This window comes from Sciurus carolinensis, unplaced genomic scaffold (genome assembly GCF_902686445.1).
Source record: "Sciurus carolinensis unplaced genomic scaffold, mSciCar1.2, whole genome shotgun sequence".
NCBI classification, from domain to species: Eukaryota; Metazoa; Chordata; class Mammalia; order Rodentia; family Sciuridae; genus Sciurus; species Sciurus carolinensis.
Genome location: NW_025920289.1, coordinates 262 through 21,948, shown reverse-complemented (window position 1 = coordinate 21,948; position 21,687 = coordinate 262). Strand labels below are relative to the sequence as shown.

At 35.1% G+C, this 21,687-nt stretch overlaps 2 protein-coding genes and 1 pseudogene across 3 annotated transcripts; 1 reads left to right on the top strand and 2 right to left on the bottom strand.

Moving 5' to 3' along the window:
- Positions 1-5,057: 5,057 nt before the first annotated feature.
- LOC124975515 (olfactory receptor 6C74-like) lies at positions 5,058-5,996 on the top strand. The gene has a single exon (XM_047538198.1). The coding sequence runs from the start codon at positions 5,058-5,060 to the stop codon at positions 5,994-5,996; it is 939 nt and encodes a 312-aa protein (XP_047394154.1).
- A 5,202-nt stretch (positions 5,997-11,198) lies between these two features.
- LOC124975503 (prothymosin alpha-like) lies at positions 11,199-11,895 on the bottom strand (annotated as a pseudogene).
- A 41-nt stretch (positions 11,896-11,936) lies between these two features.
- On the bottom strand, positions 11,937-20,876 carry LOC124975502 (olfactory receptor 49-like). 2 transcript variants are annotated; one of them, XM_047538189.1, is made up of 2 exons: positions 19,873-20,876; positions 11,937-12,069 (listed from the first exon to the last, which is right to left on the bottom strand). In XM_047538189.1, exon 1 carries the CDS (start codon positions 20,832-20,834, stop codon positions 19,902-19,904), a length of 933 nt encoding a protein of 310 aa, XP_047394145.1. In that variant the 5' UTR covers positions 20,835-20,876; the 3' UTR covers positions 11,937-12,069; positions 19,873-19,901. The 2 variants fall into 2 exon arrangements, with proteins under 2 accessions (XP_047394145.1, XP_047394146.1); XM_047538190.1 differs by lacking the exon at positions 11,937-12,069 and adding an exon at positions 15,430-15,684.
- Positions 20,877-21,687: the final 811 nt, after the last annotated feature.

The following is a 21,687-nucleotide window of genomic DNA, read 5'->3' as shown; positions in this document are numbered from 1 at the left end:
AAAAAACAACTCAAAATGGATCCAAGACCTTGGAATAAAACATAAACTATGAAATTCCTAGAAGAAAATGTAGGGTCAAAACTCCAGTTTTTAGGCACAGGCAACAGCTTTCTCAGTAGGATCCCTAAAACTAACCAAATAATGCTAAGAGTTAATAAATGGGACAACATTTAATTAAAAAGGTTTTGCACAGCAAAGGAAACTATTAGAAATATGAAGAGAGAACCCACAGAAGAGAGAAAGTCTTTGCTAGCTACTCTTCTCACAGAGGATTAAATATCTAGAATATATAAGAGCTCAAAAAACTTTACACCAAAAATTCAAATAACCCGATTCATAAATGGGCAAATGAATTACACAGACACTTTTCAAAAGAAATACAAATGGCCAACAAATACAAAAAATGCTCAACATCATTACTATTTAGGGAAATGCAAATCAAAACTACACTGAGATTTCATCTCACACCAGTCAGAATGGCAGTCATTGAGAATACAAATACTAATAAATGCTGGAGAGGATGTGGGAAGAAAGGAATACTTTCACACAGTTGGTGGGACTATAAATTAGCATAACCACTATGGAAATCAGTATAGAGGCTCCTCAAGTCTAGGTATTAAAAAAACAAGACTAAGCATGGAACCATCATATGACCCAGCTATACCACTCCTTGGTATTTATCCTGAAGAATTAAAGTCATCATATTACAGTTATAAATGCTGACCCATGTTTATAGCAGCACAATTCATGATAGCCAATCTATGGAACCAGCCTGGATGTCCATCAGTGGATGAATGGATAAAGAAAATGTGGTATATGTACACAATGGAGCTTTATTCAGCCACAAAGAAAAATGAAATTATGGCGTTTACAATAAGATGGATGGAACTAGAGGTCATCATGTTAAGTGAAATCAGTCAAACTCAGAAGGTTAAGGGTCATATGTTTTCTCTCATATGTGGAAACCAGAGGGAAAAACAGGAAACCAACAGAGGGGATGGATCTCGTAAAAATCAAAAGGAGATCAGTAGTGAAAAGAGACCAAGGAATGTGTCAATGAGGGATGGGGGGAAGTACTGGCCAAATTATATTGTTGTATTATGTGCATGTATGAATACAGAAGAACAAATCCCATCAGTATGTACGATTATAATGCATCAATTTTAAAAAGTGGGAAAAAATCTTCCTGCAAAGAAAATTCCAGGTGTGACTGTTGAACATTATCAAATATTAAGAAAATATTTGGTATTATTAAAAATAATATTAATCATAGACAGAAATGCAGCAGGAAGAAATGTTTCTGAACTACATAAATTGAGACAGTATAGTATTTGTATTAGGAATGAAAAAACACACAAAAGGAACAGAATAAACAGTGCAGAAATAGGCCTATATGTATAGATTAATTTTGATGTACTTTGATGGGAGAAAATGATCTTTCAAGAATGTGTTCAAAGCACCTAGATATTCATACAGTAACCTTAAACTCTACTTCAGGTGGTGCATATAACATTAATTTGGAAAAGATTATAGACTTAAATGTTTAAAATATGTTAGAGTTTCTGGAAGAAAACACAGGATGTTTTTCTTTCGTTGGGGAGGGTGATGATTTCCCCGGCAGAAGATGGAACTACTAACCACAAAAGAAATAACTTGATCCATTGGATTTCATCCAATTAAAAAAAGAATTCTGCCCATTCAATACTTCATTTAAAAAATTTTAAAAGTATGCCCCAACTAGATTTCTTACATAGGCAAACATCTGGAATATAAAAAGAAATCCTAAGGGTAAAGAAAAAAGGGAGTGGGGCAATTAAAAGTGAGTAAAAGACTTTAACAGGTACTTCATGAAAGAGAAATTCAAGTGTCTAATAAACATATGAAAAGGTGTTTGACATTAGCAGTACCAGGAAAATGCAAGGCAAAACCAAAATAAGATACCACTGGACAACTGGGGTATAACTCAGTGGTAGAGCTTACTATGGTAGTGCTTAACATGAAGAAAACCCTAGGTTCAGTCCTTATATAGCTACACACACACACACACACACACACACACACACACACAAAAGACACTACTAGACATCAACAAGAGTGCTTCCAAGAGTGTTTGTGAGAATATGATACAACTTAGGTTTCTCATGCATTGCTCTTGAGAGCCTAAATCCAATTTTGGAATCTGTTTCAGGATTTCTTAAGATTGTTGAGATCTAGTCTGTCAGTTTAGCACTTTCACTCCAAGTTTTCTAACAAAGAGACTGAAAGCTTATATCATCAAAAAGATTGTCCAAGAATATTCATAGCATCTTTAATTCGTAATAACCCCAAAATGGAAAGGATATAAATGTCCTCCAAAGGAAGGATGGAAAATGGTATATTGCAACAACAGACTACCACGAAGCATATAAAAGAATAGATCACTGACACATGAAAGAGCGTAGAGGAATCTCAGAAACATGTTGAACAACAAAAGTCAAACAAGAAATGCATGCTCTATCCCATTCAAGAACAAACAAAAGTGTTTTTTGTTGATATAAATGAATTATTTTCTGACTGAGAAGGGCAGAGGAAATTTATGGTGAAAGAGTTGTTTTATAGTTTGATTTGTGTGGTGAGAGGGCTGTTTACATATGTAAAAAAGGCATTTTATAATATTCAAATTATATCTCAATAAATAAAATGCCAGATTAAAGAGTTTTAAAAAAGGACAACTTAATTGTAAAAAGTATCTCTGATGCTTAAGACTTTCTTGACATACATAATTTGTGATTTTACAAGTTTTATACCCCTGGGGCAGTGATGCAAAATCTACCTCTAAAACTGTCACAGAGGACCATGTAGATTATTGAGAATGACAGTATGTTTCCATATGCACTGAAATAGTAATTAACAATAAATTTCTACCTAAATGTTCTATTTCTGACAATAAGCAATTAAAGGTCTCCTGGGTATCAATTGTGATTTTTAGTTCCTACTTCCTCTTTTATACTCCTCTAATGAGTGTTCCAGGAGTTTGTCCTTTTGGAATTTGTGTGACCTCATGGATGATTTTCAAATATCCTGTACCAATATTGCATAGAGTCATTTAAATATAGTTTTCATTTATGACTGCAATGATCCTCACCAACTCAGAAAGGTGGGCCACACTATTCGAAGCAAAATGGGGGCCGGGGATGTAGCTCAGTTGGTAGAGTGCTTGCCTCAAAAACATAAGGCCTTGGGTTCAATCCCTAGCACCGCAAAAAAAAAAAAAAAAAACAACAACCTGGGGCTGCCAATATAAATCAGTTGGTAGATTGCTTGCCTCGCAAGCACAGGCCCTGGGTTCAATCCCCAGCACCTCCCCCCAAAAATTGAAGCAAAATGAACAAACAGGTCCACGAGTAAGGAAATTTGACCTTCATTGTCTTCTTTTCCTGAGTCTCTTTTGGTATGGATGCACAACCAACCAAGTTTGGTGTTCTTGATGGACTGTATCATCATGCCCCATGCAAAATAAATGTCCCAGTGTGACTAAATATGCACTATAGAATGAACAAAAATATGTTCAGGAATTCTAAATAACCATACCCACAAATACTGGCACAGGTTTGAGGTATTTGGTACTGTCTCCATGCCCTAGGATTTATCAGCCAGATTGCCACAGGGAAAACTGACAGTGTTCCACTGATGGAAATTTCTGCCTTCCTTCAAAACAACTAGCCTTAATAATTGTGTTCCAAATAAGACTTAAGACATCCATTGGTTGTTCTATAGATCAAGGATGGGTAGATCTCAGTTAAGAGTGTTCTTTTTTCTTTTTCCTATCCTTGAATCTAGGAGAATGAACCTGGTTTGTTGGAAGATAAAAGCAGCACATCAATAAGGAATCTCTGTTCCCAGTGAACTACTCCTTGGTGAGTTCTGACCATGGGGATGATTTGCAATCTAATGTCTCAAATATTTAAACCAGAGACTGGTTATGATTAAGCTACTATTGTGGAGCATACATAGTTAAAGCAATAGGTTTGGCCAAATCAAAAAATCACATCAAACACAATTTAATTACAGTGACTTATTAATTAGAGCCTGATTTCCAAAACATTCGTGGAATCATTTCACCAGATTCGATATCACTTCATCTGCTTTCTAGCTGGGTAGTAGCTTAAAAATATTAATGTTTCTCTGGTGATTGCTAGGAGCATCTAGGTGTGATTCCATCTACACCAGAATCTTCCAATGTAACAGTGATGTTCACAGAGAAAGGAATGTGCAAGTTATGACTGATGGCAGAAGGAAACACTTCCATTCTATGAGGTTGGTACAATGAAAGGAACACTGATTTGCCTCCTGTATGTTTATTCATTGAGCTTGAACAATAAACTTACATAACAATTTTTTCCCATCTCTAGACATAGTTTTTTAAATCTGTGTACAGGATAATTATGAGATTCTATACTTGTGAGCTTTCTTGCATACTCATGGGCCTTGGTTAAAGGACTCAGGTTAAACAGATTTCAGAAAAATAACTGGGTTGGAGCATGACAACATAGCATGGATTTTTGCCCAATTATTGGAGAGCTGCAGTCAATACATATGAGGACCCATAGAATGCATATCCCATAAATATAGAAACTAATATTTTTACACCATGAAAAGATATTTTCTGTGGGGTGTTCGCCTTTGTCATCCACTAGCTGTATATTTTGTCTGAAAAAAATTATGATTTTCATACTGCATTTTTCTTACCTTACAAAGTATTTCCAAAATACTATTTTTCACAAAAGTTACATTGTTTATAAAATTATTCTCAAAAACAACCAAACAAAAATGAAAATACCAGAAAAATCAATGTTCAAGATATACAATTTGACAATGGGAAAAGTTCAACATAATTCGTAATAAATTATTTAAAAAATAGAAAACAAGTCATTCAGAATAGTAACCACAAGCAGTTTTGTTGCTGTCATCATTGTTTTGAAGAGTGACTATCCATTAAATCCTTTCTTAATGGGTGGTAGTATTTTCTGCCTAACAGATGAAAGAGGGTTGATGACAGACAAAGAATTGGAGAAAACATGAGGCTTGGAAATGAGACAACCATTGCAGAGTTCACCCTGGAGGGGTTTCCTGCAGTTCAGCATGTGGGAAAGCTCCTCTTCCTGGTGCACTTGCTGGCATACCTAGCCTCTGTCACAGGAAACATGTTCATAATCACCATCACCTGGACTGACCATCGCCTGCAAACACCTATGTACTTCTTCCTCAGCAGTTTTTCTTTCTGTGAATTCTGTTTCATCACCACCGTTATTCCTAAACTGCTGTCCATCTTTCTTTTAGGACAGCAGACAATTAATTTTACATCTTGTCTCACACAAGCCTTTTCTTTTTTATTTCTTGGGTCAACAATTTTCTTCCTCATGACTGTGATGTCCTTGGATCGATACTTGGCTATTTGCAAGCCTTTACACTACCCAACCATCATGAACCTGAGGGTTTGTTTCCTCCTAGTTTTTTTCTGCTACACTGTGTCCTCCATTATTATCACTGGTCTGATCCTGAAGGTTTCCCAGCTGTCCTTCTGTGGTCCACGGGTCATCCCTCACTTTTTCTGTGATCTCGGCCCACTGATTCATCTCTCCTGTTCTGATACCAGATCTATTGAAACTCTGGCCTTTGCTTTGATTTCATTTATCCTTTTCACATCCCTCATCATAACCATCATTGCATATAGCAACATAATGTTCACAATCATGCGTCTCCCATCAGCCAAGGAACGACAGAAAGCATTCTCCACCTGTTCATCTCACCTCATCGTCCTCTCTCTGATGTATGGCAGTTGTGTCTTCATATATGTGAAACCAAAGCAAGCGAGCAGGCTGGACTCCAACAGAGAGGCTGCTCTTGTGAACACAGTATTGACCCCACTGCTGAACCCTGTCATCTACACCCTGCGCAATAAGCAGGTCCACCAGGCTCTGAGGGACTTTCTGTCCAGGGTGAAAATGCAGAAATAGGATTGAAGAGCTTTCTAGGAAAGCTAAATCTGTCCATCTACTTCAATTTCCTACTCTGGGGTAAGTCTGCTCCATAGAACTCCTACATATAGTGACCTAACTTATGTGAACTTTCACTTAGATGGAAGCTACCTGATCTTGCATCTCCTTTCACTGTTTGAAAGATAGTTCCCTATATTGTGCTGGAAAGTATCTTCCTTGCTTTTTTTTCATTGGTCTTATATAAGTTTAATTCAGAGAACATTTATGGTGAGGCTGACATATACAAATCAAATAATTGATCTTCCATATTGGTGTGTTCTGCATCTGTACATTCAACCAACTCTGGATGAGGAATATTTGGAAAAAAGTTGCATGTGTGTATTGAACACGTACATTCTTTGGTCATTTTTTTCCTTAAACAATACAGTATAACAACAACTTGCATGGCATTTATATTGTATTGGATATTATAAACCATCTAGAAATGATTTAAAGGATATGGACTATCCGAGCAGTTTATAAACAAATACTATACTATTTTACTGAGGGACTTGAACATCCATGGATTTTGGTATCCACGGAGGCATTGGAAACAATCCCCCAGAGATACTGAGGGATGACTGCAAGGCAAACTCCTTAGGCTAAGAATAAAAGTGTTATCAGATTTAACAATTGATGTTCATGACTCATTCTTGAACTTGAATTTTCTGATACCTACAAAAAAATATATAAACCTCTATTTACACTGTATTTATTCAAGCATGTTTTGAAAGTTTAGAAGAAAATTGCTTATGAAAATCAGAATACAATAGCCTTGTGAGAATTAATGCCAATTCATTGTCTTTGTTTATGTAAATTAACAAGTAGTAAGCTTTCGAATTTACCTATTTGGGTCTGTTTTCTTAGAGATATAAATAGCTTAGTGTTCCAGGTAGTTAAGATTGGCACTTTTACTTTATCATCTTTCACTTTTGGCAAATGTTATTAATGAAATTGCTTTAACACTTTTAAAAACATAAACAAAATGAAACCTTTTTATTTGTGCTTTTTCTTGTAATCTATGCTGCCAATTGATGTTTCTGATGGCTGGATGATAGGTGGGCCTGGCACCAAATTCTGTCTTCTCATCTAAGAGAAATTTTCTCCTACTGTGATTTTAGAGGTGTCAGTCAGTATCTTTCAGGAAAAGCTAAATCCTGGTTGATATTTCATACAGCAAAAAATAGAAGATCTCCTAATTAGAAACAATTACAAGGAAAATGTGTGCATTGATAATGAAAAATGAGTTAAACCGAATCAAGTAATGTGTTTACACTTTCATCAAGAAGTGTTTTTTTCACTCCTGAGTCCCCATGTGCATGGTGTGTTTTTGATTTTCTGTGCATCAGATATTAGTGCATATATTCCTTTCCATCTTGATTTTGCAATTAATTGCACTAAAGCTTAATCTCATAAGAATTTTAGACTTTCAAGAGTGTTGGCTGGGCTGGAGATGTGATTCAATGATAGAGTGCTTGCCTAGCATACATAAGGGGCTTAGTTCAATCCCCAGCACTGCAAAACTCGTCCGTTGACTGATTTAGATGTTTACTTCAGAACTCTGAGCAGCAATCTAGTAGACAAACAATCCAGCTGGAGAAAGTTTCCATAAGAACCAATGGGAGACTCTATCATTTCAACTTGCCTTGCTCTGTGCACTCTTTATGAAAAATAAACTATGTTCACAAGGTATCCATAGGATGCCTTTACCTGGGTATCACTCAGGGTCACAAAGTCCACACTAGATTACACAATTCTTTGTGAAGTGTTCTGAACAGCTAGACAGAATTCTGAGTATAGAATATAGACAGTATCCCATTGAATAAAACTTGGTTCTCAGAGGGTGGGTTTTCCCTAATTTGTCCTAAACAAAATTAAATGTTTAATTTTAGGATAGGTGTACATTCACTTACAGTTTGAAGAACTAATATAGAGAGATCCCATGTCACCTTTACCTAGTTTCCTTCAATGGGACCATCTTACAAAATATAATAAAATGTCATAGCCAGGATATTGACATTGATGATGTCAAGATGACAACATTTCTATCCTGACAAAGATGCCTCCTATTGATCTTTTATAGCCTTTCACAGCCATACCCACTTATCTCCTGCTGCAACTACTTTTCGCCATTTCTGTGACTTTTCCAGTTTAAAAAAAAAGATATGTATATATTAAATAAAATATATACATTAATGTATATGTGTGTATCTATATGTGTGTATGCACATACAAGAAGTAGTCTTTGGGACTACTCAGCGTAATTATTTGGAGATTCATCCAAACTACTGTTGTCAGTAGCTCATTCCTTTTTATTACTGAGGATCATTCCACAATATGTAGGTGCCACATTTTTTTTTTTTTTATTTGCCTGGTAGACATATGGGCTTTAAGCAGGTTTTAGCTCTTCCAAATAAAGTTTTGTAAAGATTTGTATACACGTTTTTGTACAAACATAAGATCTTTTTTTCCTCTGGGATAAATACCTAAGAATGTAATTCTTGGTTTGTATGGTAGTTGCCTGTTAGTTTTATGACAAAATGACAAGTTGCTTTCCAGAATGACTGTGTCATTTTTCTCACCACTAATGCATGAGTAATTCATTTTTTGCATTCCTTTAAGCATTTGATGTTAATATTTTTGTTTACTATGATATAAAATTAATTGTCCATTTTGTAGTAATGAATGTAACACTGTATAAAATATGACAAAATTTCAAAAGTATCAATTTTTCTATAAATAAAAATTGTATTGAAATACTTGTAGTGTCACAGGGAGTTGTAAAAAATAGATCTGTATATGCTTCACCCATTAAAAGCTATAATTTAATATCACAATCCAGATACTGACATTAATACAGTACATCAAAACTTTTTATCAGATCTCCCATTTACGTGTGTGTGTGTGTGTGTGTAGACTTATTCATAATTTCATCACATTTGGACTTTTCTTTCAAGCCAGAGTGAAGATACTGGACATTTTCAACACCAAAGTTTGCTCCTATACCTTTACATAACTGCTTCTGTTTGTCTCTTCAGGTCTCCCAAACCAGCTATGATCATTCTGTTCTCCATTTTTTAAATATTTTTATTTCAAAATTGCTATGCAAATGGAAGAAATATGCAAACTTTGAGATTAACTTTTAAAAACAAGGACTCTCACAAAGAAAATATTTTCATTTTAATAACATTCAATTTACCAAATTTTCCTTTTTAGCATCATTTTTGCATTTAAAATTCACAGATTGAAGGATGATTCTGGTTCTTGGTTAATTCTCTCTAACTAAAGATTTGTTGATTTCGTTGATACTTTATTTTTTAATTTATTAAAATTTTAAACATTTTTTTTTAGTACTGTGGAACACTTTGGGCATTCTACCACTTGGCTATATCTCAAAACTGGTTTTAAAATCTTAAAAAAAAAATGTTTGTTATTTTTACTTCTACAGGACAGTAGGATGCATTTTGACATATCATACATACATGGAGTATAACTTCCCATTTTTTTGTGGTTGTACATGATGTGGAGTTATACCAGTCATGTATTCTTATAAGAACATAGGAGAGTAATGTCCACCTCATTTTACTGACTTTCCTATTCCCATATAAACCCTTTTTATTTATTTCTTTATTTTTGAGATAAAGTCTCACTAAATTGCCCAGGCTGCCCTCCAATTGCAATCCTCCTGCCTCAGTTTCCCAGGTGGCTGGGATTATAGGTGTGCACCACCATATCCACTTGACCTTTCATTTCTGACTACAGCCTGAGAATCTTTTCCCATTTACAGAATTAGGGGATGAACTAGTAATTAATACCCTGGATGTATCCTATTGGAACAGTGTTGACTGGATGTCAGTCAACCAAAAAGGTCTTCTCTCTGAATCTAGAGGACCCCCTAGAGGAGGGTCCACAGCAAAAAGGTTTACTACTACCTATTGCTCACAAGTGCCCACTACTTATCCACTGATTTGTGATAGTCCTCACTTGACCAGTTATTGGTAAGGCTTTACTCTACCTTATATGACTCTGAGATTTTGACTGGTCCAAAGGACTGGGCAAACACTAGGTGGAGAATTGGATGATCACAGCAGAAACATTTCCTACTGAAGCATGTTATTTTATGATCTGAGCACTTCCACCTTGGGCTCCTCTTCCTAGCCAGGTTTCTGCTAGCCCTGCTTACTCCTCCGCTTATAGATCCTTCAAGCAGATTAGTCTTACTATTATAATAAATGAACATTTTGTCAATTCTGTCCTTACTAAGCCTGGATTTATTTTTATTTGACCCCTGTCCACAGGGCTGGTGTAAGTCAGAATTGATTTGTTTTGGAGTTCCAAGGAAATACTCTCAATGTGGCCAGTTTGAACCTTGTCTTGTTTGTTTTAATTTTATTAGCCAAGATTTCAGTGAGACTAAAACCTTGACATCCCCAATCTTCACATTATTTCTTTATAGTTATACACAATATTACAATTTATTTTGATGATTATAAAGCATGGAATATGATTTGATCTAATTCAGTCCTCGTTATTTCCCCCTTTCCTTCCTCTGCTCCCTCTCCTTGTTTCATTCCCTCTACTCTACTGATCTTTCTGTTATATACTTTTGGATATTTTTAATAAGTGCCTTGTTGATATACATAATAGTGATAGTCACTGTAGTATATTTAAATACATAATAGGAAAGTTATGTGAGATTCAGTTCCCTGTTCTTTCACACCATCCCTCCTCCTTCTCCTTTAATCCCTTTTTTCTGCTCCACTGATTTTTCTTCTATTTTGATGGAATTTGTCCTGCCTTTTCTTTTCTTTTTTATTTTTAGAACAACTCAGCAAAATAAAATTCCCCGCTTATTGTTAGACCACATTGTTTCTCACATACATAAAACAGGCCGAAAAAATAAACAGCAACTTCACAGACAAAAAAAGGAAAAAAAAAAAAGAAACCTTTTTATCTTTGGCCTTGTTAACCACCTCATACAAACCAACTACTTATAGTACAGCTAAAGTACATACACAAAAAAGTTACTGGAATGCTAGGAATAAGATTGGGTTTTTGTTGTTGTTGTTGTTGTTGTTGCTTTTTTTTTTTTTTTAACAAGGTTTTTATTTCTCCTTTGAGATTATAATGAACATGGTCACACCACAAGTAAAGTCAGAAGTAGGTCACAGAACACTGGTGTCATCTGAGATCATTAAAAATGACTGACCCCTAACAATATGTACAAAAATATAAAATGTAAATAAAAAATACAAACAAATTTTCCTTTTTTAAAGTACTTTTAAGAAAAAAACAGCAGGGCCTTGGAAGTTTTGATTCTTTTTTTTCCTCCCCTGTTGCAAATTCACGTCGTGATTTGGTTGTGTGGTGGAGAGCGCGTGTCATCTGCGGGTGGCACTGCCCGCGGGGGGTGGGCTGGCGCGCCTCTCTGCTCCAAGGTGACCTGGTTTAGAGTCTGAGACGGGAAGTGGAGGGTGAATAGGTCACGGCGGCCTTTTAGGTTTAGTTTAACTTTTCCTTTTTTGCTGTCCAGTTAGCCTCATCGGTCTTCTGCTTCTTGGTATCAACATCATCATCCTCGTCATCTTCGGCTGCCCGTTTGCCCGTAGCTGCCTCAGCCTCCTCATCTTCGTCTCCATCCTCTTCCTCACCATCACCTTCCTCCTCCTCCTCCTCTTTCCTCACCACCCTCTTCCTCTTCTACCTCATTGTCAGTCTCCTGCTCCCCATTTTCCTCATTAGCATTCCCATTAGCAGGGGCATCTCGTCCATTCTCTGCCTCCTCCACAGCTTCCTTCTTCTCCTTTAAGTCCTTGGTGGTGATCTCGGAGCTAGTGTCCACGGCCGCGTCTGACACGGGGCACGCCGGTGAGCCCATGCAGTGTGTTAAGGAGGGAACGAGAGTTCAGGGACTCTGGCGATAAAGCTGCTGGAGTCCACGGCAGCGGAGGTAGTTGCAGCGAGCAAGGAGCTGGACCCAGGAACAATGCAAAGATGGCTTTTCAGAGCAGCCAGTGGGCTTCTTTTATTTTTTCTTATTTTGGACTAGATTCTGCACATCAAAGAAAACATTCAAAGTTTGACTTTGTGATTCTGGCCGATTTCACTTAGCATGATAGCCTGCAGTACCAGCCATTTACTAGCAAATGCTACAATTTCATTTTTTATGACTGAGTAACACTCCATTGTGTACATATACACCACATTTTCTTTATTCATTCATCTTTGGACAGGCACCTATGCTGGTTCCATAGCTTATTTATTATAGATTGTGGTCCTGTAAACATTAATGTGCTGTATTACTATAATATGCTGATTTTAGGTCAATGGTAAAGCATATTATTCAACAAATGACACTGGGAAAATGGACAGCAACTCCTCCCCCCCAAAAAAATAAAACAATAATTTGGACTCCTCCTCACACCATACATAAAAAAGATTAATTCAAAATGGTTCAAAGATTTAAATGTAAGATCTTAAATTTTAAAATTCTCAGAAGATAATACTTGTAAATCTATGTGGCCTTGAATTAGGCAAATGTTTCTTAGATATGAGACTAACAGAGCAGCAACAAAAGAAAAACAGACACATTAAACTTCATTAAAATTTAAAAGATTGTCCTTCAAAGGACACAGGAAAGTGAACATACATTTTATAAAATGTGAGGAAACATTTGCAAATCATAAAGCTAAAAAGAAATTTTTAACATATACTTCATTATACTTTATATATACTTTATATGTTCCAGAAACAAGTTTCTTATCAGGTTTATGATAAATTTCTTTCAACATTTACAACTTAAAAATAAAAACACAAATAACCCAATTAAAATGATTAAGAAACTTCAATAGCTATTTTTCTGAAAAAGTGTTACAAAAGACCAAAAACACATGAAAGGTGCTCAGCCTTATTAGTCATTACTGAAACGAAAGTCAAAACCACAATGGGATGCCATTTCTCACCCACTAGAATGACTGTACTCAGACAAATGGAAAATAACAAGTGCCATTGAGAATATAGAGAAATCGGAACACTCCTGGACTATTTGATGGAAACAAAAAATGGTACAGATCCTTTGGAAAACAGTTTAGTGGTGCTAAAAATAAATAGTTAAATATAGTTAACATAGTTAACATCAATTCTACTCCTAAGTATACATCCCAGAGAAAGGTAAACATATGTCTATATGGATGTTAATAGCAGCATTGTGTGTAATAGTCAAAGAGGAGAAAGTACCCAAGTATCTATTAATGGATAAATGAATAGACAAATTAAGATATTTCTATACAGTGGAATATAAGTTAGCTATAAAAAGGATAAAGTACTGATATATGTTACAATGTTAATAGACCTTAAATATATGCTAGTTTGAAAAAATCCAGGCAGATCAGGCCACATGTTACACAATTCCCTTTATATGAAACACCCAGAAAAGACAAATCCATGGACACCCAAAGCAGATTAGTAAGTTTTAGGAGGTGGAGGAAGAAGGAATATGCACAGATTGCTTAATGGACACAAGGTGTTCTGGGGTAAAATTGTTCTTGAAACCAGAGAGATGGTTGTAAAAACATCTGATGTGCTAAATGCCACTGAATTATATGCTTCAAAATGGTTGTTATATGAATTTTGCCTCAATAAAAATCACACATGCATTTCATAAACAACAAAATTTTATTAAGCACTTAATATTTGTCACATTGTATCATGCTGTTAGACTCTGTAGATAAGACAATGAATAAAAGTACCTCTTAAGAGCAGCAGTATAAGAAATGACAAACAGAAAGTACAACACTGATAAGCCTTGATATTTTTATTCTAAATAAAAGCAACCAGATACAAAAATCCACATTATATGAAACATCCCAAATAGGCAAACCCATAGTAAAGGAAAATTGACTAATGGTACCAGGGGCTGGGGGAACAGGAGAATGGGACAAGACTGCTAATGGGGAGAAGGTTTCTTTTTTAATTGATAAAAATATTCTGAAATTATTTATGCTGCTTTGTAAATATACCTACTGAATTGCACATTAAGAGATAATTTTTCTTCATTAGTATATATGTATATATATATATAATATATGTGTCTATATATAATGATTAAATTATGATAAAGCATATCCATCCTCTGAAGCATTGTTTATATGTGGTGAAATATTCCATTTTTTCACTTCTAGCTCTTTAAATAAACAATATGGTTACTCTATTGTAATACAATGCCAGAATTTTTTACTCCCAGATATCTGCTTGTAACTTTGTACCTTTTGACCAACCTCTCTAGATCCTCCCACTCCACCTACCCTTCCTGTGGCTCTGTTAATCACTATTGTCTTCACTATTTCTAGGAGATCAACATGTTTAGATTCCACACCTGAGTGAAATCATGGGGTTTCTATTTGCTGTGTCTGACTTATTTAACTTCATATAATGTTCTCTAATTTCAACTACATTGTTTCAAATTTCCAGATTTTATCTTTTTAAGTGGTGAATGCTATTTCATCATATATATGCACCACAGTTTATTCATTATTCTGTTGATGGAGAGATGTTGGTTTTGTATCTTGGGTACTGTGAACAGTGCTGCAATGAACATGGGAGTGCAGTTATTACTTTCTGTTTTTTGTTTTTTTGAGTGCAGTTATTTCTTAATCGTACTGATTTCATTTCCTTTGGGTATACTAGTGGAACTAGTGGGTCATTTGGTAGTTCTATTAATTTTTGAGGAACCTTCATACTCTTTTGCATTATAGCTATACCAATTAACATTCCCACCAACAATGCATTAGTGTTACCTTCCCTCCATAATCCTTGATATCACTTGTCATTTTTGTCTTTTTAATATTCAGCCACTCTTACAGGAGTAAGGTGATATTTCATTGTGCTTTTGATTTTAATTTTCCTGACGATTAGTTGAGGTTGAGCAGTTTTCCGTGCACCTATTAGCCACTTGCCTGTCTTTTTTAACACTAGAATAATTTTAATGTCAAGTAGAATGTATTGCTCAGGAAACCATGGAATTCTAATAGTAAAGTCATGGTTATTTCAATATAATATAATTTATTTTCACTTATGAAGTCACAGACACTAAGAAATGGGTGAGGCTATTTAAATAGTAATAACAATATCAAAATTATAATTATAACCAGGATGATGTGTACTGGATAGAATGGATATGAGGATACAATGTTTCAACTATAGATGTAATTATAATTCTTTAATGGAGCCTATAATTATGGTTAAATAAATGTCTGCCCATTTTATAATTTTAGTCTAAACTTTCAAAAGTGTTTTAATTATTGCTCACATAATATTATAATGTATGAGAGGTTATATTACTCATACACAGAAGTTAAAAAATTATACACACTGGTGAAAATGTACACTTGCAAAACAGAAAATTTCAAAGACCATCTGTTTAGCAAATCAAATGAGGGAAAAAAGAAGTTAAACAAAAACATTTGAAAGTAAGAAACTGAGGAAATCATGAGCAAAATTAAAGATAATTTTACTATTTTAACAATGTAGGATAAAATATAACATATGTGTGACTATGCATTCTGTGGTATGTGAAGACATATAAGCCAAAGACTAATATATAAGAGAGCATCCAGAACTTCAGATTTGTGTACATTTTTTTTCAAATTCCAACTTCTTTTTCTTCTTTCTACACAAAATAAAGTTTTTATCTAGTCAAGTTTTATCAACATTAAAACGTAAATTCAAATCAGAACATAGTTCATTATGTTACATATAATCTAAATTAAATAAACTAATTTTCAACAATGACACATTGTCATCTTCTACTTACACAAAAACACTTTAACTTTGAATTGTTACAGTTTTCAAGCTTGTTTTTCTATTGTTTCTTCTTAGTTATAGATGACACTAGAATCCATTTTGATATAATTATGCAAGCATGGAATATAGCTTATTCTAGTTAGGACCATATTCTTGTGGATGTACATTTACCTGTTTTTAAATTAGGTTATTATTTATTTATTTATTTATTTATTTTTGCTATTGAGTTGAGTTCTTTATACATTATGGATATTAACCCTTTATCAGAGGTATAGTTTGACAGCTTTCTATAATTCAGTAGATTCTCTTTTATCTCTCTTATCTCGGTTGGTTCCTGTGCTGTACAGAAGCATTTTGGTTTGATTTAACCCAACTTGTCCGTTTTTGCTTTTGTTGCCTGTACTTTTGGGGTCTTATTCCAAAATTTCTTGCCTATTCTAATATCTTGAAGCATTTTTCTTATGTTTTTTTCAAGTAGCTTTATACTGTCTACTTAAGTCTTTAAAGTAAATATTTGTTTATTGTAAGACATAGGGGTCTACTTTCATTCTTGTGCATGTGGATGACCAATTTTCCCAGCATTATTTGTTGTAGAGACTGACCTTTTTTCCAATGTGTGTTCTTGTCACTTTGGTTAAAAATCAATTAGTATCAGATGAGTTGATTTATTTCTTGGATCTCTATTGTATTCCATTGGTCTAAGTGTCTGATTTTATGCAACCACCATGCTGTTTGCTTATCATAACATGTAGTTTATTTTGAAATTGGTTAATGTGATGTCTCCAGTTTTGTTCTCTTTGTGCTTGAGATTGCTTTGACTACCCAGGACTTTTGTGGGTCCACATGAATTTCAGGATTTTTTTTCTATCATGTGGAAGAATGTCATTGCTTTGATATGGATTGCATTGAATTTATAGATGGCTTTGGGTATTATGAACATTTTAACAATACTAATTTGTCTAATCCATGAATGTAGAATATTTTTCCACTTATTTATATCCTCTTCAATTTTTTTCATCAATGTTTTATAGTTTCTGTTGTGGAAATCTTTCACCTCTTTGATTAAATTTATTCCTAATTATTGGTGTACTTCATTTTAAGCCATTCTGAGAAAGGTAATTATAAGCTTAACAAGTACATTTCCCCTTTTTTGTGAGGTCACAAGTGATATCAAATTATGATTGATAGTATCTTTAACATAGAATTAGCTAGGGATATTTTTCTCAATAAAATGTTTTCCCTGATATCAGGGTTGATCCTTCACTGGGTACCTTCAATGGTAGATAGTGACCACTCTGGATACATAGGTTCAATTATTGGATCTGATCTTAATATTTCTATTTGTTTTGTTCACTCTTCAATCATAGATAATATATAGTATACTTTATATATAATATATTATATATTATCTCAAGATAATATATAGTATACTTTATTACTTTAAGCATAGTAAACTATCAAATATTAAAACCTTGGGGAGACTTATATTCTTCTCAGTAATTTGGTGACAATGTCTTGGCTTGATTTATTTCTATACTTGCTGAATCTCAACCACTTCAATATAGTTTTTCAGTAGTAAGTCTCCAAGTGGGACATTATTTACATTTTCCTGTAGCATCTTGATTCTATTCCTGTGAGGAATTTTATTTTTATAAAACAGACAAGTAAAAATTGCCCATACTTAATATAACATGATGTTCTGTTCCATGTACCTGTGACTTTTTCCACATGCACTCTAGAGACTGACTGGCTCAATGTCTTCATTTTATGGGTAAGATAAATTGCTTGAGAAGATGAAGACTTTAGAACCCAGGGTTTGTCTAGGGGAAAATGATTCAGAGTCAACTGTTGGTTCTTTGTATTCTGTTCCCACTGCCAGTTGTTTAGGCCACCAATTTCTCTCTCCTAATTTGTGATTTGTAGCTTCTGTGCCCACAGTCAAGTCTCTACCTACTTTACTTCCCTGATCTTGAAAAGATCTCTTTCATACAATTTCCACCACTAGGCAATATAAAATTGATCTGATCATGACACATATCTGATTTTTTAAAGCTATTTCTATAATTTTCCATTTGCAATAACATTAAATCTGTACTTTTAATATGAACTTCAAGGTCAAGGATGATGAAATCATGATGTAGGAAGAATTCTATAAAATTTTATTTGTGATTACCTAATATCAGATATTGGGTTAAGAAAAAAAATAGCAATGCTAATTTTTTTAGAGCAATTTAATCTGAGATAAGGCACACACATTTTTGTCCTGGAATTTAGAACTAAAAGCATACATAGATAAATCACTTAATGGAAATGTTGGTGTGAAAGGAGGATAGCAATAAAAAAAAAAACCAAACTTTGTAGTTCATAACACAAATCCACCAGGAAAGAATTTTTAATTATTTTAAAATGTTAAATTATTTTCAGTAGTAATACAAAGCAGCTAAGCAAATAATTGAGATTTTTAAAAATTTATTTATTTTGATGCATTGTAAACAAATGGGGTACAACTTGTTTCTCTGGTTGTACATGAAATGCACATAGGGTAATGATGTTTGTCTCGTTCTGTTATTTTTTCTTCCCCCCACCCCTCTTTTTCCTCTACACAATCCATCCTTCCTCCATTCTTGCCTCCCTCCCACCCCCATTATGTATCATCATCCACTTATCAGAGAGATCATTTGGCCTTTGGTGTTTTGGGGATTGGCTTATCTCACTTAGCATCATATTCTCCAACTGCATCCATTTACCTGAAAATGACATAATTTTATTCTTCCTTATGGTTGAGTAATATTCCATTGTGTATATGTACACAGTTTCTTTATCCATTCATCAATTGAAGGGTATCTAGGTTGGTTCTACAATCGCTATTGTGAATTGAGCAGCTATGAACATTGATGTGGCTGCATCACTGTAGTATGCTGATTTTAAGTCCTTTGGGTATATGCAAAGGAGTGGGATAGGTGGGTCAAATGGTGGTTCCATTCTAAGTTTTCTAAGGAGTCTCCATACTGCTTTCCAGAGTGGCTGCACTAATTTGCAGCCCCACCAGCAATGTATGAATGTAACTTTTTCCCCACATCCTCGCCAACACCTATTGTTGCTTGTATTCTTGATAATAACCATTCTAATTGGGGTGAGATGGAATCTTAGTTAAATAATGTTTAATTATTTTCATTAGTAATACAAAGTACTTAAGCAAATAATTGAGATTTTATCTCCTTGATTCTTTGGAAAAAATCATGTGAATGTGGAATAAATGCTCCCTTCCTATGATGCACACACACCTTCCATAGTGATTGTTTTAGGATAGTAATCATAATCAAACATAGCTCTGAAGTACTGCAGTTAGAATAAATAATTTTAGAAAAATAAGAATATTATCAACTTTGGTTTGCCATGACTATTTCTTCTCATTAGAGGTTGGGCTAAGTCCCCAAAATAATTTTCTTTCTTTACAGCATGGGAATAATGCATACATGTGTAGCTGAGTGAAGGGTCAATAACATTAACAAGCAGGACATCTGTTGAGATACATATGTATCCCCAGGTGTGGGGTACTATGGCCTTCTTGGGCTAGGTATAGAAGGTATGTGGCCTGAGCATTGGCACAATTTTCATCATAACTACAACTCAATACATAATCTCTTTATCACTTGAATTATTCTAATGCCATTTGGTATACATAATTATTAGTCTTGTTGAAACATGTTTGTGACTACAGACAAGTGAAATAAAAGCATAAAATTAATATATTTTGGTTTTTTCAAGCACATGGTTTATATCAGAGGGACAAGCAAAAATTCAGTAAAAGGTTTTGCAATTAGAGTCTGTTATTGTCAATATGTGGAATATTGAGGGAGAAGATATATAAGTACCACAAAGAAAATATACCCATGAGAAAATAGAGATTGCCATTTTCCTGGGGTTTTGCATATATAGGTTAAGTGAAGAAAATTGGTTTCATATTTTAAAAATTAATTTAATTTTATTGGTGTATTATAATTATATACAATAGATTCATCAAGCCATATTTATACAAATGGTTCTCTGTTACCTTGACTCAGAAGCCATGTGATTTTCTTCTTATTTTGATATTTTCATTCTGCTTATAGTCTCCCTCAGAGCCTGGTGGACCTGCTTGTTGCGCAGGGTGTAGATGACAGGGTTCAGCAGCGGAGTCACCACTGTGTTCACAAGAGCAGCCTCTCTGTTGGAGTCCAGCCTGCTCGCTTGCTTTGGTTTCACATATATGAAGACACAGCTGCCATACATCAGAGAGAGGACGATGAGATGAGATGAGCAGGTGGAGAAAGCTCTCTGTCGCTCCTTGGCTGATGGGAGATGCACAATTGTGACCACTATGTTGCTGTATGCAATGATGGTTATGATGAGGGATGTGAAAAGGATAAACAAAGCCAGACCAAAGGCCAGCATTTCAATAGATCTGATATCAGAACAGGAGAGATGAATCAGCGGGCCGAGATCACAGAAAAAGTGAGGGATGACCCGTGGACCACAGAAGGACAGCTGGGAAACCTTTACCACCAGAGCAGTGATGAGAGTGAAGCCCGTAACAATGCAGGCAGTGACAAGGAGAAAGCAAGTCTTCAGGCTCATGATGGTGGTGTAATGTAGAGGTTTGCAAACGGCCACATACCGGTCCAGGGACATCACAGCTATGAGAAGGAAACCTGAGGCTCCCAGAAATACAAAGACAAAGGCCTGTATAAAACAGGCAGGAAAGGAAATTGTTTGCCTGCCTAAAAGAAAGATAACCAGCAACTTAGGAATAACAGCACTTATGAAGCAACATTCAAAGAAAGAAAAAATGCTGAGGAAAAAGTACATGGGTGTCTGGAGTCGGGTACTGACACAAGTGATGGTGACTATGACTGCATTTCCTGTAATGGAGGCCAGGTATGCCAGCAGGTGCACTGAGAAGAGAACTTCCCCCAGGTGCTGGACAGCAGGAAACCCCTCCAGGATGAATTCCTGGACAGTTGTGCCATTCCCCATTTTGGTGGGCTTCTCTACCACCAGTCTATAATAAAGCAGTTACAGACAGCAAGGAGCTTCTGAGGGAGCATAAGACCCATCATTCAACTGCCTGAGAAGAAGGCTGGGTAGAACAAAAATGTGGGTCAGTGGATTGACACTTGAATAATAAGGACATGAGTTCAACACTAGCTCTATTCCCAGAGAGCTGGGTCATCTTTGGAAAGTTAATGAACCTTTGCGAACTTCACCTTCAACCTCTATAAAATTAACATAATGGCAGAATCTAGAATCTACCTGTTCAGGTTCCTATGAGAACTAAATAATATAAAGCAAGTCAATCACTTGGCATGTGATATCCATATTACTTGTGTGTTCCTCAAAGTCTAACTGTAATATTATGATCATTAGATTATTATTCTTTAGTCTAAATCATCATCATCGGAAGTTGAGGACATTGCTAATTGTTAGTACTATGCTGTTCAAAAAGTTCAGTATTTCTATTACTCTCCACAATAATGAGTGTTAGGTTTACCTGCCATGTCTGCTTCTACAGAAAGAGAAATAGAGACTAAGGGAGTTCTAGAGAGGTAGGTCACAGAGCAAGGACAAGCACAGCTATGACTTTAGCTAGGCCTGCCCAAAGCCATAGTCCCAAATGCTGAGACAAAATATTTGTAACAGGACCAAATATATTGTTCATAATCTCTCAAACTTAAATGACGATAAGCTACATTCATCTTACTTCTCTCCATCCTTCAGTTACTAGTTTTGGTAAATTATGACCCTAAGGAACAATATGGATTTTAGAGATCTATTGTAGCACAGGTATGTTATAGAAGCAAACTAAGATGAACAGAAAAATTGGGGTTGC

Bases quoted from the DNA above. Each gene is read 5' to 3' on its own strand.
- LOC124975515 (XM_047538198.1), top strand. From the start codon at position 5,058: ATGAGGCTTGGAAATGAGACAACCATTGCAGAGTTCACCCTGGAGGGG.
- LOC124975502 (XM_047538189.1), bottom strand. From the start codon at position 20,834: ATGGGGAATGGCACAACTGTCCAGGAATTCATCCTGGAGGGGTTTCCT.